Source organism: Talpa occidentalis, unplaced genomic scaffold (genome assembly GCF_014898055.3).
Source record: "Talpa occidentalis isolate TD23 unplaced genomic scaffold, MPIMG_talOcc4v2.1 talOcc4.16, whole genome shotgun sequence".
NCBI classification, from domain to species: Eukaryota; Metazoa; Chordata; class Mammalia; order Eulipotyphla; family Talpidae; genus Talpa; species Talpa occidentalis.
Window position 1 is genome coordinate 55,414,708 of NW_023601653.1, and position 27,523 is coordinate 55,442,230.

General features: G+C 37.0%; 1 protein-coding gene across 4 annotated transcripts in view; it reads right to left on the reverse strand.

Annotated features, from left to right (window-relative positions):
- Positions 1-383: 383 nt before the first annotated feature.
- SLCO1B3 (solute carrier organic anion transporter family member 1B3) overlaps positions 384-27,523 on the reverse strand; it is an 81,428-nt gene continuing 54,288 nt past the window's right edge. For 3 of the 4 annotated variants that reach the window (XM_054696406.1, XM_054696405.1, XM_037514260.2), the window contains 7 exons: positions 26,542-26,706; positions 25,073-25,268; positions 15,198-15,363; positions 12,846-13,030; positions 5,801-5,865; positions 1,723-1,840; positions 384-878 (listed from right to left, as the gene is read on the reverse strand). In XM_054696406.1, coding sequence (XP_054552381.1) covers positions 668-878; positions 1,723-1,840; positions 5,801-5,865; positions 12,846-13,030; positions 15,198-15,363; positions 25,073-25,268; positions 26,542-26,706 — 1,106 coding nt within the window. In that variant the 3' untranslated portion in view covers positions 384-667. Of the gene's footprint in view, positions 879-1,722; positions 1,841-5,800; positions 5,866-10,451; positions 10,540-12,845; positions 13,031-15,197; positions 15,364-25,072; positions 25,269-26,541; positions 26,707-27,523 lie in introns of those variants that run through there. The other variant, XM_037514261.2, reaches the window with a different exon arrangement.

Sequence of the window (27,523 nt, forward strand, 5' to 3'; positions counted from 1 at the left end):
CCACAGGCCCAAATAAAACTTGACACATCCTGTAATATGTTGTCTGACAATCATAGCTTGCAAAATTTCAATTATCTCTATTTTTTCAACAGTATTTTAATAGAAGCTTGGAAGAAAATTCATCAGGAGTTACTGTCAAACACAATTTCAAGTATAAATTAATAAAGTCTATTAAATATATGATGAAACATGAGTGACTGATGTCATGATAGTATACATCCTTTTTCATCCTGATTTCAGGCTGAATAACATGGTCTAAATTTATTTTTTTAAAAAGGTATTAGACTTTTTTCCTTGTTGGGACTATTAATTTCTCTTTTGCTTTTTGCTTATACCTACTTTCTACTCAATGGTTTTATTAAGAGTTACGATACCTGAGCAAATACTCTACCATCTAATACATACTAATTATACCTCTCACTTTAAATTTGTATAGATCACATATTCTAATCTTAACCAGAAATGCAGAGTCATACCTGAATGAGTATTCTCATTCCTTTTCATTTATAATTTCTTTATTATAAATTCAGAGATGATTCATTGTTCCATTGTAGAAAGAGTATGAGAATTGTCAGTCAAGGACCAGAACTGCTCAGAAGTAACATTCTATGGATTTAATATAACCCATTGGTTGACACACAGTAACAAAAGAATTTTCACCCTCCCCTTAAATATGTGCTTCATTGTTTGTTCTAGCAGAAGGCACCAAATGTCCATCATTATATAAGGGTTCTAAGTCTGCTTCATTTACGATTTTTCTTCCATTTTCTGATGCCTTGGTATCTTTTTGATTTTTTTTCTTCATAGTGGTAATTAACACAATATAAAAAATAAGTGCTAAGAATTTTAAGACCAGCATCATGCCAATGAAGGTATTTCTATGAAAAGGGAAAAAGAAACAATTTTCACTTTAAATTGACAATGTTCTAATTTCATTTAGTTTGACAAAGTCACTCTCTCGTAGGTAGATTTTAAAAGGAAAAAAAGATGTTTGAAATTATACATAAAAATATTAGGGTAACAATTCTAGGGAATCTTTTCATTGATGCATAAGGGATTTTTAAAATTATTTTAGAAGGATTATCACATCACAGAAACTAAGGGTCATTAGCAATCTACCAAGGGTTTTCCATTAGTATAGTATTTCTGGAATGGTGATCTGTCTTAAAGACAGATTTGTTTATGTGTAATAAAAACAGATAAAAAAGGAAATGAACAAATCATGAGATTATCCAACAGAATCCATTTAGGATTGTTGTCATAATGTAGATTTCCTCAGATGAGAGACTGCTCACTATTTGTCTATGCAACATAAATCAATGGATAATTATCTGGTTATCACCAAATATTAAATCCAAAAACTATAAGGGGACCATCGGACTTTTTGTTGTATACGCATTGCCAAATGCATTGCTTTTTTTTAGAAAAACATAGTTTAGAGAATCTAGTAATGAACACAACTGACTAAAAGGACAATCATAAGGGCCATAACTGAGTTACAAATTGCTAAGAGTTCTAAAGTGTGGTAGGAAGTGGTGGCTATAACTATTAACATTTATTATACTGAAAATGACATTTCATGTATTATAACATTTATTATACTGAAACATATTAACATTTTATAACATATTAACATTTATTATACTGAAAATGACATTTCATTGGGAATTAATATAATTAAAAGAAAAAATCAATTAATGAAATATATTTATGAGAACTTACCCATATAAGGTGGAATCATATATCCTGCAAGACCCTTGCTTCCCAGAGTGACTGATGGACCACTTCATACAAGCTCTATCAATCAGAACCCCAAAATATATAGGAGCAGGAATTCCTCCTGCAACAAAAGATAAGAAGAAATCAATGCAAGGAATGTATTTCAAATTTAACTGGTAATTCATATTGGATTAAGTAACAGTTGAAAATGTTGGAGGACTTGTGGGAGCTTGTATTATTATGTGCTTCAACTATTCTGTGTCTTTGCCTTGATTATTCTTTGCTTTGACTGTTCTATGCCTTTCAGTGTGCAGAAACAGGGAAATAGGGAACCTTGAAGGGCAAAAGTCCTGGTATTAGGATCTATAAATGCTGAAAACAGCATGTGCAGAAACAGGGAAAGTTTAAGATAAGAAACCTCCCAGGGCAAAAGTCCTGGTGTGAGGGTCTATACATGCTGAAAACAGCATGTCCAGAAACAGCAATAGGTGTTATGGCTAGAGTAGCATAAACACTGAGACTTTTCTTGACTGTCACCTTATTTCTCCTTGGTTGGTGCCAGCTGGTTCCAGCCCCCATACACTTGTACATTCCCCATTTGCCTGCTTGCACGTTTGATCTTTTTATTTTCTGATTCTAAACAAAAACAAGACTGCCCTGGGAGCTGGGCTGCACTTTCTTGGTGTAGTCCCTCTAGGTTTCTCGTTGTTCTGGACGTGGATTCTGAGTAATCCATTTTCATCCAGTCACCACACATCGTAACGAGAAAGGATTCTTCAGTGTTTTGGTCTAAATCTACTCAAGAGCCAAAATTGTCAGGCCTCAAAGTCTCAAACCACATATAACAGAATAATTATCTTTTTTTCTACCTTCATCCTGTCAACATGAAAGAGGGAGACTGTATATTCTGCTCTTTTATAATACCGATTACCTTAAGTCTGGTTGATGAAAAAGAGAAAGCTGTCAGTAAAACATGGAAGTCATGTTGGTTCATATGTAATTTTTCTTAGGCAAGGAGAATTAAAATATCACAGGGAAAGGAAAAATCTTACAGCTCAGCAGCTGCAAAGGAAGATTTTTCAACTCTGTTTTTAAGAGAGCTAACAGGTGAGTGCCTCCATTAGCATTCCCTCCCCAGAGAAGAACAGGCCCAGCTTAATGGAAGGCTGGGCTCCTGGCAGCTTATTCTTTCTGGGCTCAGAGCACCACCTCCACCATCCTGTGTCATTAGAGCCCAAAATCTTACAACTTTTCTCTGTGGATTGTATGCATTTGTAATACCCTCTGAAGCATCATAGGCTGTCCAAGTTTGGGCTGTGGCGCTGAGTGTTTCTGTTCACTTTTGATCACAAGGACCCCTATATGTCTCAGTGGCCTGTGCCCAACCCAATTTCTATTTGTAGTGTATGATTTTGTAGATGTGAGACTTTGCAGGAACACATATGCTATATTATAGCAGAAGTGCTCTCTGGCTATCAACTTCTATATCTTTTCAACTTCTATAAAACTTTGAGACTGATTCCCAGTCCCAAGCCTTGTAGTTTGACCAAAATTTTAGGGGCATTCTGCTAGAGATCTATTCTTCAGGCATTGGAATGGAAATATCCACAATTTACCATCTCATTTTTATATTCTGATAACTTTTAAGTTTTATATGGTTACACAAACATTATTACACAAATGGTGCTTTCATGTTTCCAGATTTCATTGATTCAATTTACTTCTAATCATTTTCAATTTTCTGAGATTCAGAAATCAAAAATGAGAAGCCACTGGTGTTTGAGAACAAGATATCTGAGAAAAACTGGTACTGAGAAAGTGGGTGATAAATTTACAGGTTTCCACACATCAGAGCTGCTCTTTAAAAAATGAAAAATATATGACAATAATTTATTTTCCACACAAAATGCCATTGGTTTGATCAAACTGAATAAACTAAATGTTATAGGTAACAACCTTGGTCTTAGTCATTACTAGAATTTTAAGCTTTAAAGAACCTATTTTCCAAATGCCTTTTTCAATTTGATATACTCTACAGAACTTTCATAATTTATACATGTTATATTCAAGACAACTGTAAATTGGAAATTTGGTATGCAGTATTATTCCTCTCATAAAAATAATGCTTCCATTGTGCCATCTATTGGACATATCAAAATAGGATGTTTATAACTGTGAGGGCAAAATTCCTTTTCTTCCTTTTTTATATTAGTAGAGTTTTTCCATTGCATCTCATTTTAGAGTATCAGAAGTGCCAACTCCCCAGATTCTATTTTTCAGTCACTAGTATCTATGACTTAGATTCTAGGAGGGAGGCACCTCCATTGGATCTGGAGGAACTGTCAGAATGGAAGCAGCTAGCTGACTCAGGGCATAAGAATGTGGGAATGGAACCCTGCAGCTCCTCCAGCTTCTCCTCCCCCAGGCTCTTTGTATTTCTTCTTTATACCTTTGAGCATCTATGGCCTTCTCCCCAAATATAACTTGTTGAGCAACTTCTTCTTTGTTATTTGGGCAAAGTTATGTTTTTTTCTTTTGTCTGTCAGGGTCGCAGGGATAGCCTCCCCCCATCCCCCATCCCACTGGCTTTCCTTTTGCCATCAGAGGTGGCCTCCAGGACACAGTCAGCCTTCTACTCCAGTCCTGGAGGGATGATACCCTTTTTCTACTTCCCAGAAATAAGCAGATAATGTTAATGGGTCTTACAAAGGGGAACTCATGGGGCTAGTTAAGAAGTTGTTACACTAGCAACTGCCTCTCTATATGTGGTAAAACGGGCAACAGGAGAAAAGATGATTTCCTAATCTTACACTAATCACCTCATTTGAATATTTAGATATAGGCCTTTATCCGCTGGAATCTACAGCCCCCCTATTCTATGACAACAGAAACCACAATTTGCTCAACTTTCTTTAGCTCAGAGACTCCCTTACTCCAGGATGCTTAGTTCTATACTTTTAGTTTTCATTCCCTCTTGCATTTTAAATTTATGCTAAAGGTTTGCTGCTTAGCCTTAGAGAATGATGCCAGGGCACAATGAAGAATGTTTATTTTTGTGGCTCCAACAACCTCAGCCTGACCAGGTTTCCAGACCTCCCAAGTTGCTTTGGGCACTACTCTGTGGAATCAGTTCCCACCAAAGGGTTACACAGATTTTTCCCAATAGGCCCTGAGTGGGCCTCTTGTCACCTTGGTTTGGGAACTAGAGGTCAATTCAGGCCTGTGAGCCTATTTTATTGCCAATACTTAAAGAACATATATTGTTTTGAGAGCAGTAAGGGCCCTGCAAGTTAGGAAAAGCTTCTATTCTTGCCTCATTCCTTTGCTCCTCCCTAGTCTCAGAAGAGATCAAAAAGTCCTAAACTTCAGCTTGTTTCCTAATGGAAGACGCAATCACTACCCTTCCTTTTATGACCTAGAAGACTGTAGTTTGGGGGTCTCATCCAGTTCTAAGTTTATCAGTAAAGATGTTCTAAGAATCTCACCTTTACTCTCAAAGTATGGATGAGATCACCCCCTCCTTGCTGCATTATGAAGTTTTTTCCTTCTCTGTCCTTGATGCCTCAGGGCCTAAAATGCAGGGTAAATAATCCTGGTATGTTTCATTATTCTTTAGACTTGACAACCATGTGAATTCTCCATATGTATGTTATAAAATTGATTGTTTTCCTTTACTAATCTGCCTGATGCTGATTTGATTACTTGTGCAGCCTGAGAAGAACACAAAGTGGAGAGGGATGATATCATTTGCACCTTTCCACCCCACTTTGTAGAAGGAATGTCTTCCACCTTGGTGGCTAGGAAGAAGTATTCTAAGTCTTGAAATATTCCTAGAAAAACTTTGGAGATTACTTATTTTTGTGTTAGAGGGAATGTAATACAAATATCATTTCTTGTTTTCACCAGATTGACTCTAATTAGCAATCAAATTGGCTGTAGGTCACTTGGTTTTCCTTTGTCTCTTATTTCTCATTTACCAAAACAGAATATATAGTTATAATTGGAAATTAATTACACTGAGTCTTTGTGCTTTCACATGAATATTGATACCTTGAATGTATAATTGACAGGTTTATCATACCTAGGACACGCATGATTAGTGCATGGAAACCCACGGCAAGGGACTTCAGTTCAGGATGAACATTTCTGAAATAAGATAAAGGCAAAGAAACATTAAGCATCTCTCAAATATTAAACTGAGTTTAACAGTAAAACATGTTAAACTGAAAACCCTCAAGCTAATAGTCGACATATTTTCAGTTGTTTCAAAATGCAAATATCTAAATAATAACAATAATGATAATTAGTATTCCCTATTGATTCAATGCATTGCAATTTCAGGACAGTTTAACAAACACATTCACACTGATCCTTATGAAATCCTATGAGCCAATGGTTGTAACAGACTTTATTAGTATAAAGAAACTGATTTTATATGGTCAGTTCAGAGAACACAGGTATTTTGAGTAGGTTTATCTAGGTTGTATGTAGTCTTAGCAAAATTCTTTTTACCATCTTATTTCTGTTGTTGCTGGTAATAGAAAAGTTGACTAATATAATTTGTGAGTTACATAATATAACCAGAAGAGTCAAAAAGGACCTATAATCTAGTGTCTAGTGTACTTAAATACCATTTTAAAGGTAGCAAGCACATTTGTATTACCTATTAGAATTTAACTCACTCTTGCCTTTAGAAAATTATTTCCATAATTCTACTTTTCTGTGTGCAGTGAACTGATGACTCCCTAATGTATATCAAGGAAAATAAATCCTGGTAACAGTGGTGGGATGGGGAGAGGGTGACTGAGGCTCAAAAAATACTTTATTCAAATACTGAATTAACTGATACAGGGTTTATTTCTTCCTTGAACAATTTGGATGACAGCATTTGTTCATTTTGTCACTCAACACACATTTGCTAAGTGCCTCCTAAGATATTCCATGCTATTGAGAATGTTCTTGAGAATAACAAGATAAATGATGCTTCATTTCAACTGAATGACTTAGTCACCTCTTTTAGCCTCAGTTTCCTTATCAGTTAGGAACAGTTGGCTTATCTCACTAGATGTGAGACTCTAAAGCAATAAGGTAGCACCATAAAACTCAAATTATCTTTTTTAAAAAAGATTTATTTATATAAGAATGGGGGTACAGGCCAGATGCGTGGGAGGGTGAGAGGATTCACCAGAGACAGAGCAGGGAACAGAACAGGCAGACTGACGAAATACACTGCTGAGGAGAGCAGCTGGCGAGACAGGAGAGGTCTGCCTCGCCATGTGGGTTTCTCCCCAGCCGGCTGGGATTGAACCCTCACAGCTCTGTGGACAGCTTTACAGTGAGGCGCTCAACCACCTGTGCCACCAGGGAGGCCCCAAACTCAAATTATCTTTACACAAAATTGCACCTGATATAGAAGAGCAATCATAGAGTGGAGCTGGCAAAAGTATTCCAGAAAGTTCTTAGGATTAAACAGGCAAAAATTAAAGTAAACATAGCACAGTGAAAATTAAACTTCAGTCCTACGTTGAAGTTGGTTTTGGAGATGCTGGGTTTTTGAGAGTGGGGGCCCTTGGGTTAACTCTGGGAAAAGTTTCACCAGGGCTCCCCTTTCAGCAGCACTGGTGAGTTTTCCAGGCAAGTTGTTCCACAAGACAGAGGCTTTAGTTATACAGAAAAGGGCAGGTTTATATAAAAAGGGAGGGAAGGGTAAACAATGCTTGCCCAGACAGAAGCAGGCAGAAAGAGCTGGCCCCCAAAGGGACAGGTTTGCTAATAGAGAGGTCTGCATAGTCACAGGAGGTAGCCTTGGCAGGACAGCTGCCTCTGCTGCTTTGCCAAGGGAGGTCAGTGAAGAGAAGCACTGCCATGGTCACAAGGCACAGGTAGGCAGGAGGGCTGCTGCTCCTACTTTACCAAAGAAGGTTGGTGAAGAAAAACACTTGCACAGTCACAGGTGGGCAGAAGAACTGCTGCTCCTTGACACTGCAGAAATTCCACTGATATAGTCTCTTTGGGAGAGGCTCATTGCTTTGTGGAGTTGTTAACTTTTGAATAACTGCAGAATTTGAAAAGGACCAGAAATTCTCTAATAGTCCTCAATTTCCATTTCCTCTGTCCTTTGGGAGGGGTTTTCATCAGTTCTAGAGTGTTAGTAGGTTGATTTGTAAGGACTAGTGATTCTCTATAATGGCCCTCAATTGCCATTTCCCCTCTGGTCTGTGCCTTCTGCCTATACTCTCTGTAGTAGTCTGATAATTGCTCTACAATTTGGTGGCCTAAGGATTTTTACCTTCTATAGCTGGGTTAATGACTATGGTAATCACTTAGACCTCCCACCTCCAGCTCCCAGCATTGAGTGAGCCAGGTTTCTAGTCTTGTGGTGCCACCTTTCCAACTTTTCTACTCTTTACCTCCATCGTAGATAAAGAGAGAAAATGAATGAAAAGGGTTTTGGCTGTTTTTACAATGGACAGGCCACTGCCACTCCCACCAGCCACGCTGGGAAATGCACCAGTCCACTGGGGCAGTGGGGCAGGGGAGGGTCAAGGAGATAGTTTCTCCACAAGGGAGCTGACAGGAGAAAAAATCAACAGCAAGACATGACCAGGCTTTTTTTAAATTTGCAAATGCAAGCCCCTAGGAGCTCCAGAACAATCCTACTGCATTTTATTATCCCCTTCTCATGTTCAGTTTTTCTACCAATCCTCAAAATTAATAGTTCTCATTTCCTGATCTTATTTCAAACCTCTTCCTTTACTCTCCTCTCTCTCTCAGCTAATTACCTTGCTTTCTATTTAACAGACAAAGGAAAAGCTAACAGAAAAGAAATACATCACTTCATTTAGTTTCCCGCATTTTCCCAGAAACCACCTTCCTTTATGTTACAGAACAAAAGTCTGGGTCCATGTTTCTTATTCCTTGTCCTCTTTCCCAATCATTGTGGCCCCTACTTCCTATAGAACTTCCTTCTTCTCTACTGGATAATTCTCATCCCCACACAAGCATGCTATAATTTCTAACAAAAGTGATGGAGGAAAAGAATAGAAAACTTGAAAAGGAGGGATCACCAGACTAGGACCTGACTCACACAAGGAGGTGGGGTAGAAGAGATTAACATAGCCATTAACCCAGCTATAGGCACTAAGATCCTTAGGTGCCAATGCCCAGATCATAAAGCATAAGACCTAAGCAGGTAGACTACTGTAGGGAGTGTTGGGAACACAGACCTACAGGTGAAGATATGGAGATTGAAGGCCATTATAGACTTGGTTCCTTTCAAATTCTACAGGTTATCGAAAATCAACAGCAACTGCTCCCAAAGAGAAGATCGTATCAGTGCAATCTCTGCACTGGCATGGGGCAGCAGTCCTACTGCCCACCTGTGCCTATGCAAGTGCTTCGCCAACATTCTCTCTCCACAGGGCGGCAGCCTACCTGCCTGCCAGTGACTGGTACTATGCCAGTGCTTCTCTTCACTGATCACCCTCAGCAGAGGCAGCTTTCCTCGAGGCCACCTGCCTGTCACCAAGCAGACTTCTCTCTTAGCAAACCTGTCCCTTTGGGGGCAACCCTTTCTGCGGGCTATGTCTATGCAAGTGTTCTTTATTCTTTTCTCCCTTTTATAATAAACCTGCCTTTTTGGCTATAACTAATGTCTCTGTGTCATGGAAAAACTTGCTTGGGAAACTTGCTGGTTCCACTGAAAGGGGAACTCTGGTGAAACCCTTCCCAGAGTGAACCCAAGGTCCCCACTCTTGGAACCCAACAACTCCAAAAATGACATTAAAAGCACAGACAGAACACTTGATGCCATACCATGCTAGTTACTACTTTTCTCTGTTTCCTTTAATAACACCAATCCTAAAAGGAACTTTTTCTGCTGTACTTCCCCTTCTTGCTTTTTCTCTTGATCCTTTGCAAAGCAGCCTTATTTTCCCCCATCTTCATGTACTACTTTCGAGAAGGCTAATAGTGACCAGTATGGAATGAAATCCAGTGGTTATTTCCTAGTCCTTAACTTCCTTTACCTCTCAGCAGCCCTTAACACATTTTCTCACTCTCTCTTGGTTTTTCTTTGAACTCATGGGACCACTGTCTGTTTCCTTCACTGCAGTGTCCTCCTTTTCTTGGTTTCTGAAGTTAGAGTGCCCAGCTTTTCATGTGAGGATCAGGTTTCTATCTGTATGAAGTCCCCAGAAAGTCTCAACAGTGCTGTGGATTTAAATGCCAGTTGTATGTGACTGATTTTGAAATTTGTATCTCTGACTCCAATATTTGTCCTGAAAGTCAGATTGTATATATGGCATTGTCACTAGGACTTACAAGGACAGAATGAACTCTTGCCTCTCACTTACTCTACCTTACTCTTCCCCAGTCTCCCCCAGCTTGTTCAATAAAATGTATCACTACCCTTCCAGAGCCAAGGCCAGATCCCTGGATCCGTAAATTTTCTCTCTTATATGCCACATCTAATTCTTCCGTAAATTCTAACTGACTTTGCCATAAATTCAAAACAAAGACTTTGATTGCTCCCCACTTCCTTTACCATCCTCATCCTCAGTCTCTCCTCCTGTAAAGAACAAGCAGGACTTGTTGTTTTTCCTGATTCCATTTGTGCCTCCCAAAGACCATAGTCAGAGTGATCTTCTAGTTGGGTAAGTCAGCTGTGTAATTACAATACTCAAATCTTCTTGCTGGCTTCTTAGTACGATTAGAATAAACTCTAAAGTCTTTACCACTACTCACAAGGTTGGATCATATTTTTCTGGACTCTCTCATTATACTTCTCACCGCTCTCTTCCTTACATCTTCATTCTGACCCTGTAGATGTCAAGCAAACTCCATCTCAGCTTTTTCCTTTGCTGCCATCTTGTCTGAATTGCTCACTTATCCTCACATCAGATGGGCTATAATGTTAATCTTTATTCAGGACTCTTTTATCAAATAACTTCCAGATGCATATTATCTGAGCTAATAAGGCTCAACTGTTTCTTCCATCCTCAGCACCCAGAACTTCCCTGATATACATATTGAATATATTCATTGTATATGAATGAGTGATGGCATCACTCCTTAGTCTAGTTTTAACAATGGCTTTATGATATAAGTGTTAAAACATCATTAAAATGTTTAAATTTTTATCCTAGTTTCTGCTTTGCAGTTTTCTTTCAATAAAATCAAAGACTGGAGCGGGATCAATAAATGATTTGATAAAATAATAATGTTGATCTTAAACTACTTTCTAAGATGAACTATATTATCATCAATGATGGAACAGTGATCGAAACTCTATCTTCATGGAAGACTTTAAATGAAGTAGCTAAAGAATTGTTGAGATGCAAGCTAATATGGAGTTTGGAGATGACTTCCTGTAAGTTATTGAATCTGAATTTGGCAAATATGGAAGTCTTCCTCTTTGGAGTAAACAACATTTTATATTAAGAAGGAGCTATACCTGCGGTCTAAATTAAATAATTTGACAGGATTTGGGGTCAGCTAAATTCCAACAACTGCGGACTCAGTTTGTAGGCCTATATCCACTTTAACAACGTTAATAAATCTATTTTCTTTCTCTTCCACATCATGTTATTGGCTGACAGTGCACTTACCAGGTTGCCATACTTATATGAGTATATTTTTAGACCTACAATCAAGTCTTTATATGTTTTCAGTTTTAGGTGATTGAACGACTACATCTAATGGATTTTTATTATCAGCTTCTTTCCTAATTCTTCAATCTTACCATGCATCACATTTCTCTTACACTTATGTTCCAATGTTCCAACTGACCAGCCTCTTTCATTCCTCAAACATGCTAGCTCTGTCCTGCCTAGATGCACTGGAATCTACACCCATTCCTTATAAAGTTCTTTCATTTGGCCAACTTTTATTCTCTACCCCTTCAGATTAAATATCAGTTTTTTTTTTTTTTTTAGAAGTACTGAGTCCTCTTCCTCACAGCTCTTTATCTCAATCCTAAATTAGGGTTCTCCTTTTACTACCTTTAATAGCACCCATTTTCCTTATTAATGACAATTTGGAAAATGTGACTACCTTTAAGTGTGTTACTCTTGTGTCAGTCTTTGCTGTCTCTTAGTTTTCTGTCTCAAGAGTGTCTATTTTCCAAGTTGTATGAGAACAGAAACTTCATCTCTTTTAATTATTATTACAGAATATCCTACACCAAGCATGTATAAATATTTGTCCAACAAGTAGAGCAAGGAATTAATTTTGCTCACATATTTTTCTACTTTCTATGAGAGTATTATGAGCCACTAGGTTAAAAGCCATTCTGTAGGCAGATTAAAAGATTTACAATATCATAAAAAGAAGTTTACATTACATAGTCTGGCTTCCAAATGTTTTCTTTCAATTGAATCAATAAGTGATTTTCTGTGGTAGGCCAATTAGGGTGTCAGGCACCCCACAATCAGGTATTCTTTCAGTTAGGCAGTCTTTCAGTCTATGCCTTAAAATTCTCAGTAAAAGGAGAAAACATGGAATCTTACTTTTGTAATAGAGGAATCAAGAGAAATTGGGCCTCTCTGGTGGCACAAGGGGTTAAGAAGCAACCTATGAAGCTATCCGCAGCCACCGCAGCACGAGTTTGATCCCCAGCCAGGGAGCTACCCGCAAGACCTCTCCTGGCTTGCCTGCTGCTCTCCTTGGCAGTGTATTTCAGTCAATCTGCCTGTTCTGCTCCCCACTCTGTCTCTGGTGAACCCTCTCACCGCCCTCTCTCACCTCTGGCCTACACCACAGCTCTTGTATGCATAAGTAAATAAATCTTTTTTAAAAAAAAGAATCAGAGAAATTATTATTAAAAGTATGCGATAATCCTAATGAAATAAAAATGTAACTAATAGAAATAAAAATGTAACTAATATGATTTAGGCTCTGAATAGAGCCTAAATAAAATAAAATAAAAATGCATACTATCTGAGCTAATAAGGCTCAACTGTTTCTTCCAACCTCAGCACCCAGAACTTCCCTGAATAGAAATAAAATGTAGAAATAAAAATGTAACTAATATGATTTAGGCTCTGAACACATTACAAAAAAAATGTAGATTATTAGATGTGTTTATTGTAATATACATACAAACACTTTTAAAAAGTCATACTCACTTAAAAACCAGCATGATAGTTGGGGTGCTTCCCAATGAAGTGAAAAAATTAGACAACATTTGTACTCCTACATAAATATAGAATTTCTTCATACACCGACCATCTCTTGGACATGTACCCAAATGAGCCAAGTTACTTCTATTCTGGAAGTCAGTTTCTTCTATACAACTACAGTTATAAAACACCTAAAAAATAGTTTTTGAAAAATTAAAGAATATGTTTTAAAATACAACTAGACTCTAAATATATTCCATTATATTTAAAGAAATCTCATTCATTCAAGCTAATATATTCTAAAAAGATGGTTGCTTTATTGTTAAAAGGCAAAATAGTTTCCTAGATTTCTTTCTAGACAAGAAAATATAATTCCTATTAACATTTAATTCATCTTTTAATTTAAAAGCTGGGAAAGAATAGAAGAAATTATCTTCTCAAACAGTATATAACATTGTTGTTAATATATATTATTTTAAATATCTCTTTCCTACTTATTTTTACTTCTTCTAACACACCTACTTACTGTCTTTAACAATCTATATTAAAGGCAGAGAGCGTCTCTAGGCTAGGATCACCCAGAGAACCAAGAAAATACAGCAATGTGGAAGAGGCCAAAACCTGAGATGATATTGATATTCAGAATGGAAGAGAGTCCAGAGAAATGGGACAGAGACAGGGAAACAGGGCAGGGCAGAGGGGCTAGAACTCTACTATGACCTGCAAACACAACATCTAAGAGCATAATGACAGCTTATAGGAGAGTTGCTATCATTACTAGAGAGGGTGGACATAAGAGAATGCCCTAAGTGTTACAGGATAGAAGGGGGAATTTTAGAAAGAAATAATTTTAGAGATTTAATTTGGCAGAGTTTTTACAGATTAGTGTCTTGAATAAATTCTGTTCTGAGTCTAGGCAAAATTAAGGTTTAAGGGAAGTTTACTTTGAACCTATTTGTGTTAAACACTAATGACTGAAGGAGGAATTATGAAAGAATTTGAATCCAAACTTACCTGACCATCAAGCTTTACTTTTTTCACTAGGAATAATATGGAGAGATCCTTTATGTAAAAAGTCTATTGACCAATAAAGCCAAATTTAGGTACAAAGAACATTAGTTTGAGTGATTGGAAGGGACAGTTTATTAGCAAGGATTGGGTAAAAGATCTTCCCAGTACCCCCTAAATGGTATAATCATTGACAGCATTAAGAAAATGTCCCCATAGTAGACAGAACTCTCCTTAGGATTCCAACAACATGTCTTTTCCAGGCCTTCACTGATGGGCAAAGTGACACCATGAATTAAATGGGGGCAAGTTCAGTGAAAGGCCCTAGAGTCATGAAAATGAGATGTGAGCTGTACAGTACAGTCCACACTGTGGCACACAAGGGCCATTTTTCCACAAGTTCATTAAAACTGTGGCCCAGCTTCAAAGGTGTTTTATTTTTCAAAGTTGTCAGAGTCATTCAATAAAATAATTAATAAACAAGGGATAAGAAAGATGGGAAAAGTTTGACAATCAAAGACAGATGGGTGTGGTAGAGAGTAAAGCTCACAGCTTATTATAGTTGTTAATTTTGGTGACAAGAAAGGGCCTAGGGGATGGCTGGCCAACATTATGAAATATTGAGTGGACTGGAAGTGGATTATAGAACACCATATCTGAACCTCAATTATGAGAAGTTACCCAGGGGACTGAGGAGAACTCAATTTGTACAGAAGTGAATGTTCTGAATGAGGAAGGAAATATTATTTCTGTGGAAGATGTTGCCAAGTAGGAGACAGTTTTTAGACCCTCTGCCTGGCAATAGTGCCAACTTTGGGACATCAAAATTGGAAGTCAAAATGGGACAGCTGTGAGCATGAAATCCTATTAATTTCTTGGAAAGTCACATGGGCTGTGAGCCCAGAGATAAAGTTTACTTGCATACATTGTTGTTTCAGAAAGGGAGGTAGTAATGGTAAGGATTTTTCAGGACTTTCTCCTATCTTCTGAAAGGCAAAGGATCTGCGACTAAATGGAAAAAGTCAATCCGGTGTTTCTTAGAGATCTTAAATGCATTTATATTTATATTGTCTTCCAAAAGCTCATATTCTCCTAAACTCTTGGGGGAAAAGTAGGAGCAATCTCAAATGAGAATTCAAGCAACTTGAAAACCTGTTTGTGAGTCAAGCAGGGTTTTGTATGAGGGTTTTGTTTATATAACATCAAGTTATGGCAATGACAGACAGCACTGACAGTCTTTCTCTTTTATCTTTTTGCTGAAGACCTTCATTATAGAAATATTTGATAAGCCACTGTTAAATCAACTCTGCACTTTTGGTTAAGAAGAGGAAAGTAAAAACTCATACTCACTATAGGTTTTTTATTGCCACTTGAAGATTTGCATCCTGCTAGACAAGGTGACAAGTAAGTTATTCCATTATTCCCACATACTGGTTCCCATTGACTTTCATCACAATTGCAGTCTGAGTTGCAATGAGAAAGTGGTATGTTTTTATGTGTGGCCACTGGACTATTTCTGGAAATAGATAATACATATATCAAAAAAGAGTCAATGAGAGAGAAAAAGAGAGTTAGACAGAGGGAGAGAAAGGAGGAAGTGTGAAAAAGGAGAGGAGAGAGGGAGGGAGAGAAATGGTAACAAGGGGAAAGGGCTATTCTTTAATTAGAGAAATATAACAAGTGATGAAGCCAGTGTGGCCATATTTTTATTTAGTGTATATTAACTTTTTCACCCTCCATTTTTACCAAGACATGGTTTATGACTGAGACAATGTAAATTATTAAAAATAAACCAAAAAATACTTGGACAAGAAGTCTCTGATTCTATCAAGAAATGTAATGCTTCCTATTTCCTGAGATTTAGCTTCTCTTTAGTTAGGAAGCAGCCTTAGACTGGGTTTCTCTCTCAGTTCACTGTGAAGTCTCAAGAATTTGTGAATAATGAAGTTGAATTTTAAAATCTACAGTTTAACCATATAGGAAAAGAACTGACATGGTCAAAGTAGAATCCCTGCAATCTTTTTTTAAAAATTCAAAATAGTAGAATCAGTTATGAGGGTCTAGAAAAATTCTATATTCTTTTTTATATGAACGTATAACATATTTAACAATAATTTATGGTAAAATTGGTTATTTTTACAAAGTATAATCATATATAGCTAAAATTACAAAATGGTTATTTGTAGAGTTAAGTTTCTTCGTATACATTTCTAAAATAGTTCTTTTGTTTTTGGTGAAACTCTTGATAATAACTGAGGATTGACAAATTAGTTTTAAATGGGAAAGTAATTTACATGAAGAAAAAGGTGGACTCAGAAATTCAGAAATTCTAATATCAATAATTTTATTTAAAGCTGTCTTATGAGGGGGCGGAGCAACATGGCAGCGAGGAGACGCTGCGAGTAAGATCTCCCATTAAAAAAAGTTAATAGGGAGGAAAAGCGGCAGGTCCCAGTGAGAACTGGGACACGGAAGATAAACAGACGACTCCAGCAAACTACCTGAAGAAGAAAGTGGCCATAAAAGAGGACTAGAAGGGAGGAAAGCGCAGAACCTTGCTCTCCTCCCCCACCCACAGAGTCGGCACTCTCCGACCAGCAGAGAGGAGGAAAACAACAAACTAAAACGACCAACAAGAACAAACCATGCAGCGGGACTGGGAGTGGAAAGGAACGATTGCAGCCACCACACCCCGTGAACAGGAGCTGTGGAGAACCCTGCAGGATTCGCAGCGGCGGTGAGAGAACGGCTCCGGGCGCCATTAGAGAACAAAGAGACTCTGGAGGAGACCTGCACACACCCCGGGCCGGCCGGTAAGCTTGTGCGGAAAAGCGGCGCGCCACTTGAAAAGCAAACGCGGATCGGGATCGCGGCTGCCCAGGTCCCCACGCCTGCGACCTAGGCTTGCGGGGAGACGCGCGGAGGCCCTCACTGAAGTGAAAGTCCCTCACTGAGTAAGCAGGAACCAGGCGCCCAGGCACGGGAGTGGGGTGCAAAAGGCGCCATTTCCGCTCCACTGAACTGGGCTACAGCCCGCATCCTGGAACTGAGGGCTTTGGAACTGAGACCCGGGGCACGAAATTCGGGGCGTGGGTTCTCCACGACGGTGGGGCACAAGGCAGACACAGCACCCCAAAGCCGTTGAGGTTTACCCTACCATTCCCGCTCTGTTCCCTGTCCCACGGGGTGGGGTGGGGGGACGAAAAACAGCCCCCCAAGGACAATAGGAGAGATCTCTGGCGCCACCTAGTGACCAGAAAAAAAAGTCACTAACACCCCATAGAACAGGGAAATTTCTTAAGACTGCTTGAAAAGGGCAGAAGGCTCCCGGAGGAGACAGTGGCCAGCTGGGAAGTTAGCCCATGCCAGGCCCCTTCCGACCAGCAGTCTGAGCCCACAGAGGGAACAGGCACCCACGGGCGGGGCAGACTGGGCGCGCAGAAGAGTGTGCCTGAGACTGATGCGCAGGGACTGAGTCCCATGTCGCCATTTTAGAACAGGGACATTTCTTCAGTAAAGACTGCCTGAAACCAGCAGAAAGCTCCCTCAGAAGCCAGAGATGGCTCCTGGAGGAGCCAGAGGGGAGCGGAGAAATTCACCCAAGATGCCGACCAAGCAACACAGTGTCCCAATGCAAACGACAAATTAGAAAACAGACAGTAGGGAGTAGAAGAACCACACGCAACCTAACAACTCCTCAGGAAAAAAGCACACCACAAAAAGAAAACCACCCCCCAGATTGCAACAACAGTAACTTGGAAGAACTTCTGAGACTTCCAGAAAGAGAATTTAAAATTGCCATGATTAAAAAAGTGACAGAAATCATAAAGAAAAACAATGATATGAGAAAAATAATCAACGATCAGAAGAATGAAATTGAGTCCCTAAAGAGGGAAGCAAAAGAAACGCAGGAGAGCAAAGAATTAATGGAGGAACTAAAGAACTCTGGGAAAAGCAATGAAAGCAGAATAGATGAAATGGAAGAACGAATAAGTACTCTTGAAGACACAGAAATAAAAAGAACCAAAACAGAAATGGAAAGAGAAGTACGAAGGAAAAAGAACGAAGAAAGACTTCGGGAACTATCTGACTCCATGAGGAAAGGAAATATAAGAGTTATAGGAATTCCAGAAGGAGAGGAGAGAGATGTAGGAACAGAGAAAATATTCCAGGAGATAATTGAAGAGAACTTCCCAAATGCGAAGAAGGAGCTGAAAATTGACATACAAGAAGACAGAAGAACACCAAACTTCCATGACGAAAGGAAAAATACAGCAAGACACATAATAGTAAAGCTCCCAAGAATCCAGGACAAGGAAAAAATAATGAAGCTGACAAGAGGGAAGAAACAGATAACATTCAAAGGAAAACCAATCAGGCTGACATCAGACTTCTCTGAAGAAACACTACGGGCAAGGAGAGAGTGGAGGGACATAGTCAACAGACTCCAAGAAAACAGATGCCAACCAAGAATACTCTATCCCGCAGAGCTCTCCTTCCTCTATGAAGAAAGAATAAGGACCTTCCCAGACAAACAGAAACTCTGGAATTTCATTACGACTAAACCCCCACTCCAAAAAAATACTACAAGGAACCCTAAAGCCAGAACCTCAGAGGGACGAATAACAATGAAAGAAGGCCAAAAAAAAAGTTATTAAAAGAATAAATAAATAAAATCAAAGGAAAGACAAACACAATGGCAAATACAGATGTTAACATATCAATATTAACTCTAAATGTAAATGGACTAAACTCTTCAATAAAAAGACACAGAGTTGCAGCCTGGATTAAGAAACAAAACCCAACCTTTTGCTGTCTCCAGGAAACACATTTAGCTACAAAAGATAAAAATAGGCTCAAAGTTAAAGGATGGAAAACAATCCTACAAGCAAATGGACCAAAAAAGAAAGCAGGAACAGCTATACTTATATCAGATAAAACGGACTTCAAACTCAAAAAAATAAAAAGAGACCCCAATGGTCACTACATCATGATCAAGGGGACAATACTTCAAGAAGAAATAATACTCATTAACATATACTCACCAAACGAAGGAGCACCAAAATATATCAGACAACTGTTGTCCTGTCTGAAAACAGACATCAGAGAAAACACATATGTAGTGGGAGACTTCAACACACCACTATCAACAATGGATAGATCAACAAGACAAAAAATAAGTAAAGAAACTAAAGCTCTAAATAAGGACCTAGAGCATTTGGGCTTAACAGATATCTATAGAACACTAAACCCAAAAAACAAGGAGTACCCATTTTTCTCAAGCGCATATGGATCATTCTCCAGGATCGATCACATACTGGGGCACAAGACAAACATCAACAGATACACAAAGATTGAAATCATATCAACCATCTTTTCTGACCATGAAGGCATCAGACTAGAAATAAACCATAAAAAGAAGGCAAGGAACTTTCCTACCTCATGGAGATTAAAAACCACACTACTGGAAGACCACTGGACTAATGAGGAGATCAAAGAAGAAATTAAAAAATTCTTTGAATTGAATGACAAGGAGGACACCAATATCCTAAATGTATGGGATGCAGCAAAAGCAGTAATAAGAGGAAAATATATAGCAATAGAAGCTCACATCAAGAAACAAGAAAGAACTCAAAGAAACAACCTAATCTCGAAGCTCAAAGATCTAGAAAAAAGAACAACAAAAAAACCCCAAAACCAGTAGAAGAAAATAATAAAAACCAAAGCATAAATAAATGAAATTGAAACTAAAAAAACAATCCAAAAGAACAATGAAACCAAGAGCTGGTTCTTTGAAAAAATCAATAAAATAGACAAACCCCTAGCCAGGCTCACAATGGAAAAAAGGGAGAAAGCACAAATAAACAGGATCACAAATGAAAGAGGAGAAATCACAACGGACACAGCAGAAATCAAAAGAATAATCAGTAACTACTATGAACAGTTATATGGAAACAAGTTCAACAATCTAGAGGAGATGGAAAAATTCCTACAACTCTACAATCACCCAAAGCTAGATAAAGAAGAAATAGAACACCTAAACAGACCAATTACAATTAGCGAAATTGAAATGGTAATCAAAAACCTCCCCAAAAACAAAAGCCCAGGACCTGATGGATTTACAAATGAATTCTACCAAACATTCAGAGACGAATTAGTGCCTATCCTTCACAAACTCTTCCAAAAAATTGAGAAGGAAGGGACAATACCAAACACGTTCTATGAAGCCAACATTACAGTAATACCAAAACCGAACAAGGACAACACAAAAAAGGAAAACTACAGGCCAATCTTCCTAACGAACACTGATGCAAAAATCCTCAATAAAATTTTAGCCATCAGAATCCAACAATGTATCCATAAGATAATTCACCACGACCAAGTAGGATTCATTCCAGGGACACAAGGATGGTTTAACATCCGAAAATCAATCAACGTTATCCAACACATCAACAAAAAGAAATATAAAAACCATATGATAATATCAATAGATGCTGAGAAAGCTTTCGACAAAGTGCAACACCCATTCATGATAAAAGCCCTTGAAATTCTTGGGATACAAGGAACATACCTCAACATCATAAAGGCCATCTATGACAAGCCAACAGCCAGTATCATTCTCAAGGTGAAAAGCTGAAAGCAATTCCATTAAGATCTGGAACAAGACAAGGATGTCCACTCTCACCACTGCTTTTCAGTATAATACTGGAAGTCCTAGCCAGAGCAATAAGACAAGAGAAAGACATCCAAGGAATCCAAATAGGAAAAGAAGAAGTCAAACTATCACTATTTGCAGATGATATGATAATATACGTAGAGAACCCCAAAAAACTCCACAGAAAAACTAATTCAACTAATCAATCAGTTCAGTAAAGTGGCAGGATACAAAATCAAGATGCAATAGTCAGTAGCCTTCCTATATGCAAACAATAAATCAGAAGAAGAAGAAATCAAAAAAACCATCCCTTTTATTATTGAAACAAAAAAATCAAATATTTGGGAATAAATCTATAAATAAATAAATAAAAGAGGTAAAGGACCTATACAAAGAAAACTATAAAACACTGTTAAAAGAAATAGAAGAAGACACAAAGAAATGGAAAGACATCCCCTGCTCATGGATTGGAAGAATAAACATTATTAAAATGGCCATCCTACCAAAAGCAATCTACAGATTCAATGCTATTCCAATCAAAATTTCAATGTCATTCTCCAAAGAAATAGAACAATTATTGATGAAATTCATATGGAATCACAAAAAACCCCGAATAGCCAAAGCTCTCCTGAAAAAAAAAGAAGGGAATGGAGGCATCACACTCCCAGACTTCAAACTATACTACAAAGCCATAATCATCAAAACTGCATGGTATTGGAATAAGAACAGACATACAGACCAATGGAATCGAATAGAAAATCCAGAAATAAACCCACAGATTTATGGTCAACTAATCTTTGACAAAGGAGCAAAGACTATGCATTGGAACAAAGAAAGTTTGTTCAATAAATGGTGCTGGGAAAACTGGGTCGCTACATGCAAAAGAATGAAGCTTGACCACTACCTCACACCATACACAAAAATCAACTCAAAATGGATTAAAGAACTAGACATAAGATCTGAAACCATAAAATATATAGAAGGAAATATAGGCGAAACACCCAAAGCAGTGATAGTGAAGGCAAAGATAAACAGCTGGGACTACATCAAATTAAAGAGCTTCTGCACAGCAAAAGAGACAATAACAAAAACATAGAGAAACCCCACTAACTGGGAGAGCATTTTTGCACCCAACACTAATGATAAAGGACTGATCACAAAAATCTGCAAAGAGCTGATGAGACTCAACAACAACAAAGAAAATAATCCAGTCAAAAAATGGGCAGAAGAGCTAAAAAGAAACTTCTCTGAAGAGGAAATGAAAATGGCCAACAGGCATATGAAAAAATGTTCAACATCACTTGTAATCAGGGAAATGCAGATCAAAACTACCATGAGATACCATCTTACACCAGTGAGAATGGCACATATTAAAAAAACTAGCAACAACAAATGTTGGCGAGGGTGTGGAGAAAAAGGAACTCTTCTGCACTGTTGGTGGGAGTGCAAACTGGTCCAACCACTGTGGAGAGCTGTGTGGAGATTTCTGGACCTACTAAACATAGAGCTTCCATATGATCCAGCAATTCCACTCCTAGGTATTTACCCAAAGGACACAGAAACATCAATTCCAAAGAACACCTGCACCCCTATGTTTATAGCAGCACTATTTACAATAGCTAAGCTTTGGAAACAGCCCAAATGCCCAAATATAGATGACTGGATCAAGAAGATGTGGTACATATATACCATGGAATATTACTCAGCATTCAAAAAAGATAAACACATGCAATTTGCAGCAGCATGGATGGCGCTGGAAGGGATCATGCTCAGCGAAATAAGCCAAAAAGAAAAAGAAAAATACCAGATGGTCTCACTCACAGCAGGAATCTAGAAAACTTAAATAAGGGACCAGGAAAATGAATAACTATAAGAAAGTGAAAATCAAAATCAACAAAAAACTATGAAACAGAGACACTTTTTGGGGGTGGGTGGTGGGAGGGGAGGGATTGGGGTCAGAATGGGGGTTGCAATTGTATGGGGAATATAAAAATAAAATTTATTATTAAAAAAATAAAATAAAATACCAATAATATTTATGTTATTTATGTTTAAAAAAAAGAAAGAAACTGGTTAAAAAAAAATAAAGCTGTCTTATATCTAATTCTGTTTGGGAATATATGACTAGCAGTGATGAAGCATAGTGACAATGACCCATTCAGACCCTGTATATACTCCTGTGCTCACACTAGTTCTGCCACTTCATGCAATGTGACTACTCTTTCTGAAATCAATTTTTCCATTTGTAATTCATAGATAATGACATGAAATACACAGGAAATTTTTTGGAAAAAAGTTAATTTGGTAGTTCTCAAACTTTTTGTCCTCAAGAGTTCTTTACACTCTTAAGTATTGAAGGCCCCAAAGGTGTCTTCAAGTGAGTTGTATCTACTCATATATACAGTATTAGAAATTACTATTATTTTATTAATAATTGATAATTATTAAATATAAAAAATAATAATACACCAGAACACAGAAGCAAAATGTCATCAGCCATTAGGCTGATGATAGAACGTATCTTGTGATTTTAGAAAATATCACATTACATTCAGGAGAGGATGAAAATGAAAAAGGCAAATACAAACTTGGTATTACAATAAAAATAATTTAGAACTTGTTTATCCTGTGATAAGATCTCAGAATCCTTTATAAGACCCTCAGACCACATGTGAGGATCTCTTCATAATGCTTTCATAGATTCAAACTTACCTCAGCAATTAACATTTCATAAAAGCTCACTATATTGATTCTGTTATTTGTTATTATACTATGAGTTTCATGGGGGAGTTGATGTATCTTTAAGGAGGCACTCAGAAAAATTTTACCAGATGAATAAAATCCCATATAATGCTAGTTAGTTCCTTTTGAATAAATGGTAGTTACTATACTTGTTATCAGGGAGCTGGCTTTGGGTTGGGGCCTGCCCTAACAACAGAGCAGCATTGGAACAAATGATTTAGGAAAGCATCAGTCTGGAGTTATTGTACGGCTTCTAATGTTTCAAAGTTGTCAATGAATGAAGGAAAAGGGTATGAAAGTGTTGATGCTCTCTAAGTTATTTACCTCTAAAGTTCAATGTTTTAGTGCCCTATATTTTGATTTACCAGATTGAGTGGTAACAGACTGGTATAAGGAAATGTTTCCTTATAAAAGTAATAGTTGGACATCAAAATTAATGGCAGATAAATGTTGCTCATTGACGTTTGGAAAATACCATTTATATTCCTCTCATGAAGACTGCAGTAATTAAGACTAAGAGTTTTGGTGTCAACTGGGAGAACATTTTTGCACCCAACACTAATGATAAAGGACTGATCACAAAAATCTGCAAAGAGCTGATGAGACTCAACAACAACAAAGAAATAATCCAGTCAAAAAATGGGCAGAAAGCTTAAAAGAAACTTCTCTGAAGAGGAAATGCAAATGGCCAACAGGCATATGAAAAAATGTTCAACATCACTTGTCATCAGGGAAATGCAAATCAAAACTACCATGAGATACCATCTTACACCAGTGAGAATGGCACATATTAAAAAAACTAGCAACAACAAATGTTGGCGAGGGTGTGGAGAAAAAGGAACTCTTCTGCACTGTTGGTGGGAGTGCAAACTGGTCCAACCACTGTGGAGAGCTGTGTGGAGATTTCTGGACCTACTAAACATAGAGCTTCCATATGACCCAGCAATTCCACTCCTAGGTATTTACCCAAAGGACACAGAAACATCAATTCCAAAGAGCACCTGCACCCCTATGTTTATAGCAGCACTGTTTACAATAGCTAAGCTTTGGAAACAACCCAAATGCCCAAAAATAGATGACTGGATCAAGAAGATGTGGTACATATATACCATGGAATTACTCAGCATTCAAAAAAAGATAAACACATGCAATTTGCTGCAACATGGATGGCGCTGGAAGGGATCATGCTCAGCGAAATAAGCCAAAAAGAAAAGAAAAATACCGGATGGTCTCACTCATAGCAGGAATCTAGAAAACTTAAATAATGGACCAGGAAAATGAAAAACTATAAGAAAGTGAAAATCAAAATCAACAAAAAACTATGAACCAGAGACACTTTTAGGGGGGCGGGGGCGGGAGGGGAGGGATTGGGGTCAGAATGGGGGCAGCAATTGTATGGGGAATATAACAATAAAATTTATAAAAAAAAAAAAAAAAAAAAAAATGACATATAAATATACAGAATTAGAAAAAAAAAAAAAAAGAGTTTTGGTGTCAAGAACCACAAATTTCATTCAGAATCTTAATCTAATATCTCCGTAAACTTGTTTTCTTTATCTATAAAATAGGGATGAAAGTACCTATCACTTATTGTAAGCACTTAATAAATGATAACTATTATTATTCCTTATTAAGGAAAGGCTAAAGGAGTTTTGATATCTTAAGAAATGGACATTTTAAGAATTCTTAGTTGAAATTTCTCTCGATTAAAAGAAAGTTTAGTTAACATTGCTATCTGCCTTGTTTTCCTTAGAATCTTCTAGATTGGACAATTTATACAACTATAAATTATACAGTTTAGGCAAATGATATGTTGATATATACAAACCCATCATAGGTCAAGGTTAGGCCAGCAACTGATTTGGATTCACAGATTAGCATAAGATTGACTGAAGCCAGGAGGAAGGAGATTACATAGACAGAAAATGAGAATTTGGCAACTTGAATCAAAGTAAATTTGAATCTTTTAATGATATATCCTCCTGCTAATAATCCAGCTGCAAAAGTTGGTAAGAATATGACTCCTAGAAATGAAAGAAGAGAAAAATTGTAATTATATATTTTGAATTGTTTTTATATAAGAAACATAAGGGATACAAGCAAAATTCATTCAAAAATCCTATTATTTCTTAATTAAAGGGCTAGCAGGACAGGATGAATGTACAGACAGACCACTGTACCAATAAACAGACAAATATCACTTCTTTCTGCTAATGCTGAGAGTTAGGTTTCTCCAAGAGCAGAAGACAGTGACTGAGAATATTTGTATGTCTGAACAGATGGTTTCTGAGGTATACATTTTTCTCCTGAAAAATAACAAAACATGATCTCCCTGTTTGTGAGACTTTCATCCTACCATCTAAAATCTTTATTGCCTCAAAATGAAGAATTCTAATCCTCAGAACCTCACTCAAATTTGCCCAGTACTTTAGAATTACTTGCATGAATATTTCTTTCTTCTTCCAAAAACACATATAGCCTGAGATGATAAACAGGCCTGCATATGGTATTAAAAATAATTAATTCCTTTATAACTTTTACATTCATTGTCCTATATGAGTTATTTAAGCTTATGCATTATACTATTTCAAAGGTAATTTTGTAACAAAAAATCCAGGCTGGAATTTTACTGGGAGTCAAACAACTTTTACAATTAAATCCTTAAATTCAAGAGCAGCATCATATGGAATTATTATCTTGTTTACTTATGACCTATTGTACTGGGTAGTGTATTGCTATTAAGAATCTTTTATGCTATGAATTGAGAAAGAATGATATAAGAAAATCTTTCCTTCCTAATCAAGTTTCAATATGCCCTTGAAAACAGATTTTGTTGCAAAAATGCTCTCCAAAATATGTTTTGAATTATAAACACACCAATACTTTGTTTAAATTTACTTTTTGTTTGGAAACATCAGTGTCCTTTTTCTTTTTAAGTAGTTGAGTCCTGATTTCAAAAATCCATGAGTTATAGAATTATGATTACACTACAAAAGGATTTGTCTCAGGATCTCAGCACTAAATTATAAGATACAACTAGGCAGAAGTCACATCTAAATGTTCTGTTTACACACAACTTTTCCTTAGGAACTCATCTCCTAAAATAATATGAGTTACAATTTCAGATACAGAACAATGATGATGTCACATTTGACAAATTTTATAAGATTTGTAAAAAGATAAAAGGAAATCAAATTTGCTAAAATAAAAAATCACCTTCACAACATAATGTCATTTGAAACTCAATTACTTGATAGTATATTGCATAGCAGCAAATAGGTAAGCAATATTTCTTACCAAGCAGAATGTTAGCGTCAGATGGTGAATGATCATACTGTTGTTCTAAATATTTAAAGTTATAAGTAAGAGCACCAATAAAGCTGTTGAAGTGAAGCAGTGTTGCACACAATATAAAAACATAAAGAGGATTGCTAATGATGCTTTTCAAGGACTGAAACAAACCTACAAAACATAAAAATAAAGCAAATATTATAATGCAACTTAAATATCTATTGATCTTAATATTATAAATTTAAGTTACATACTATTTAAAATTACATAAGATAAAACACAGAAAGTGTATTCTATTATCAACAGTTTTTAAAAAGGATCATGCTCAGTGAAATAAGCCAGAAAGAAAAAGAAAAATACCGGATGGTCTCACTCATAGCAGGAATTTAGAAAACTTAAATAAGGGACCAGGAAAAAACTAATTATAATAAAGTAAAAACCAAAATCAACAAGCAACTATAAACCAGAGACACACTATTGGGGGGGTAAGGGGAAGGGAGATTAGGGTCAAAATAAAGGAGGGTGGGAATTGTATGGGGAATATAACCAAGGTGAACATGCATACATTGTGCAAAAATGAAAAATGATGTATAAAATATATAAAATAAAATAAAATATACATAAAAAATTCCTTCAGTTTTTTCCATACTCAGATTACTATTTATTTACTTAGTTCATTTTATACCAAAATGGGATCATACATATGTGTAGCTTTGCAGCTCGCTTTCTTGATTTCATATTTGGTTATTCTTAGTGCTCCACCATGCAAGCGCATTCATTTATTCATTCACTCAGCAAATATTTGGTTTTCAATTGAGTACCAGACAATACTCCAAGTACTCAAGAAACAAAATGGAATAAGACATGAAATGTCTCCTATTTATTAGTATTTAATAATATGAATATAATACTATATAGGTATTATAATATTTATATAATATAACTATAATTTGCTTCTAGGCCTTTTGGCTAAGATCAAGTATAGTAT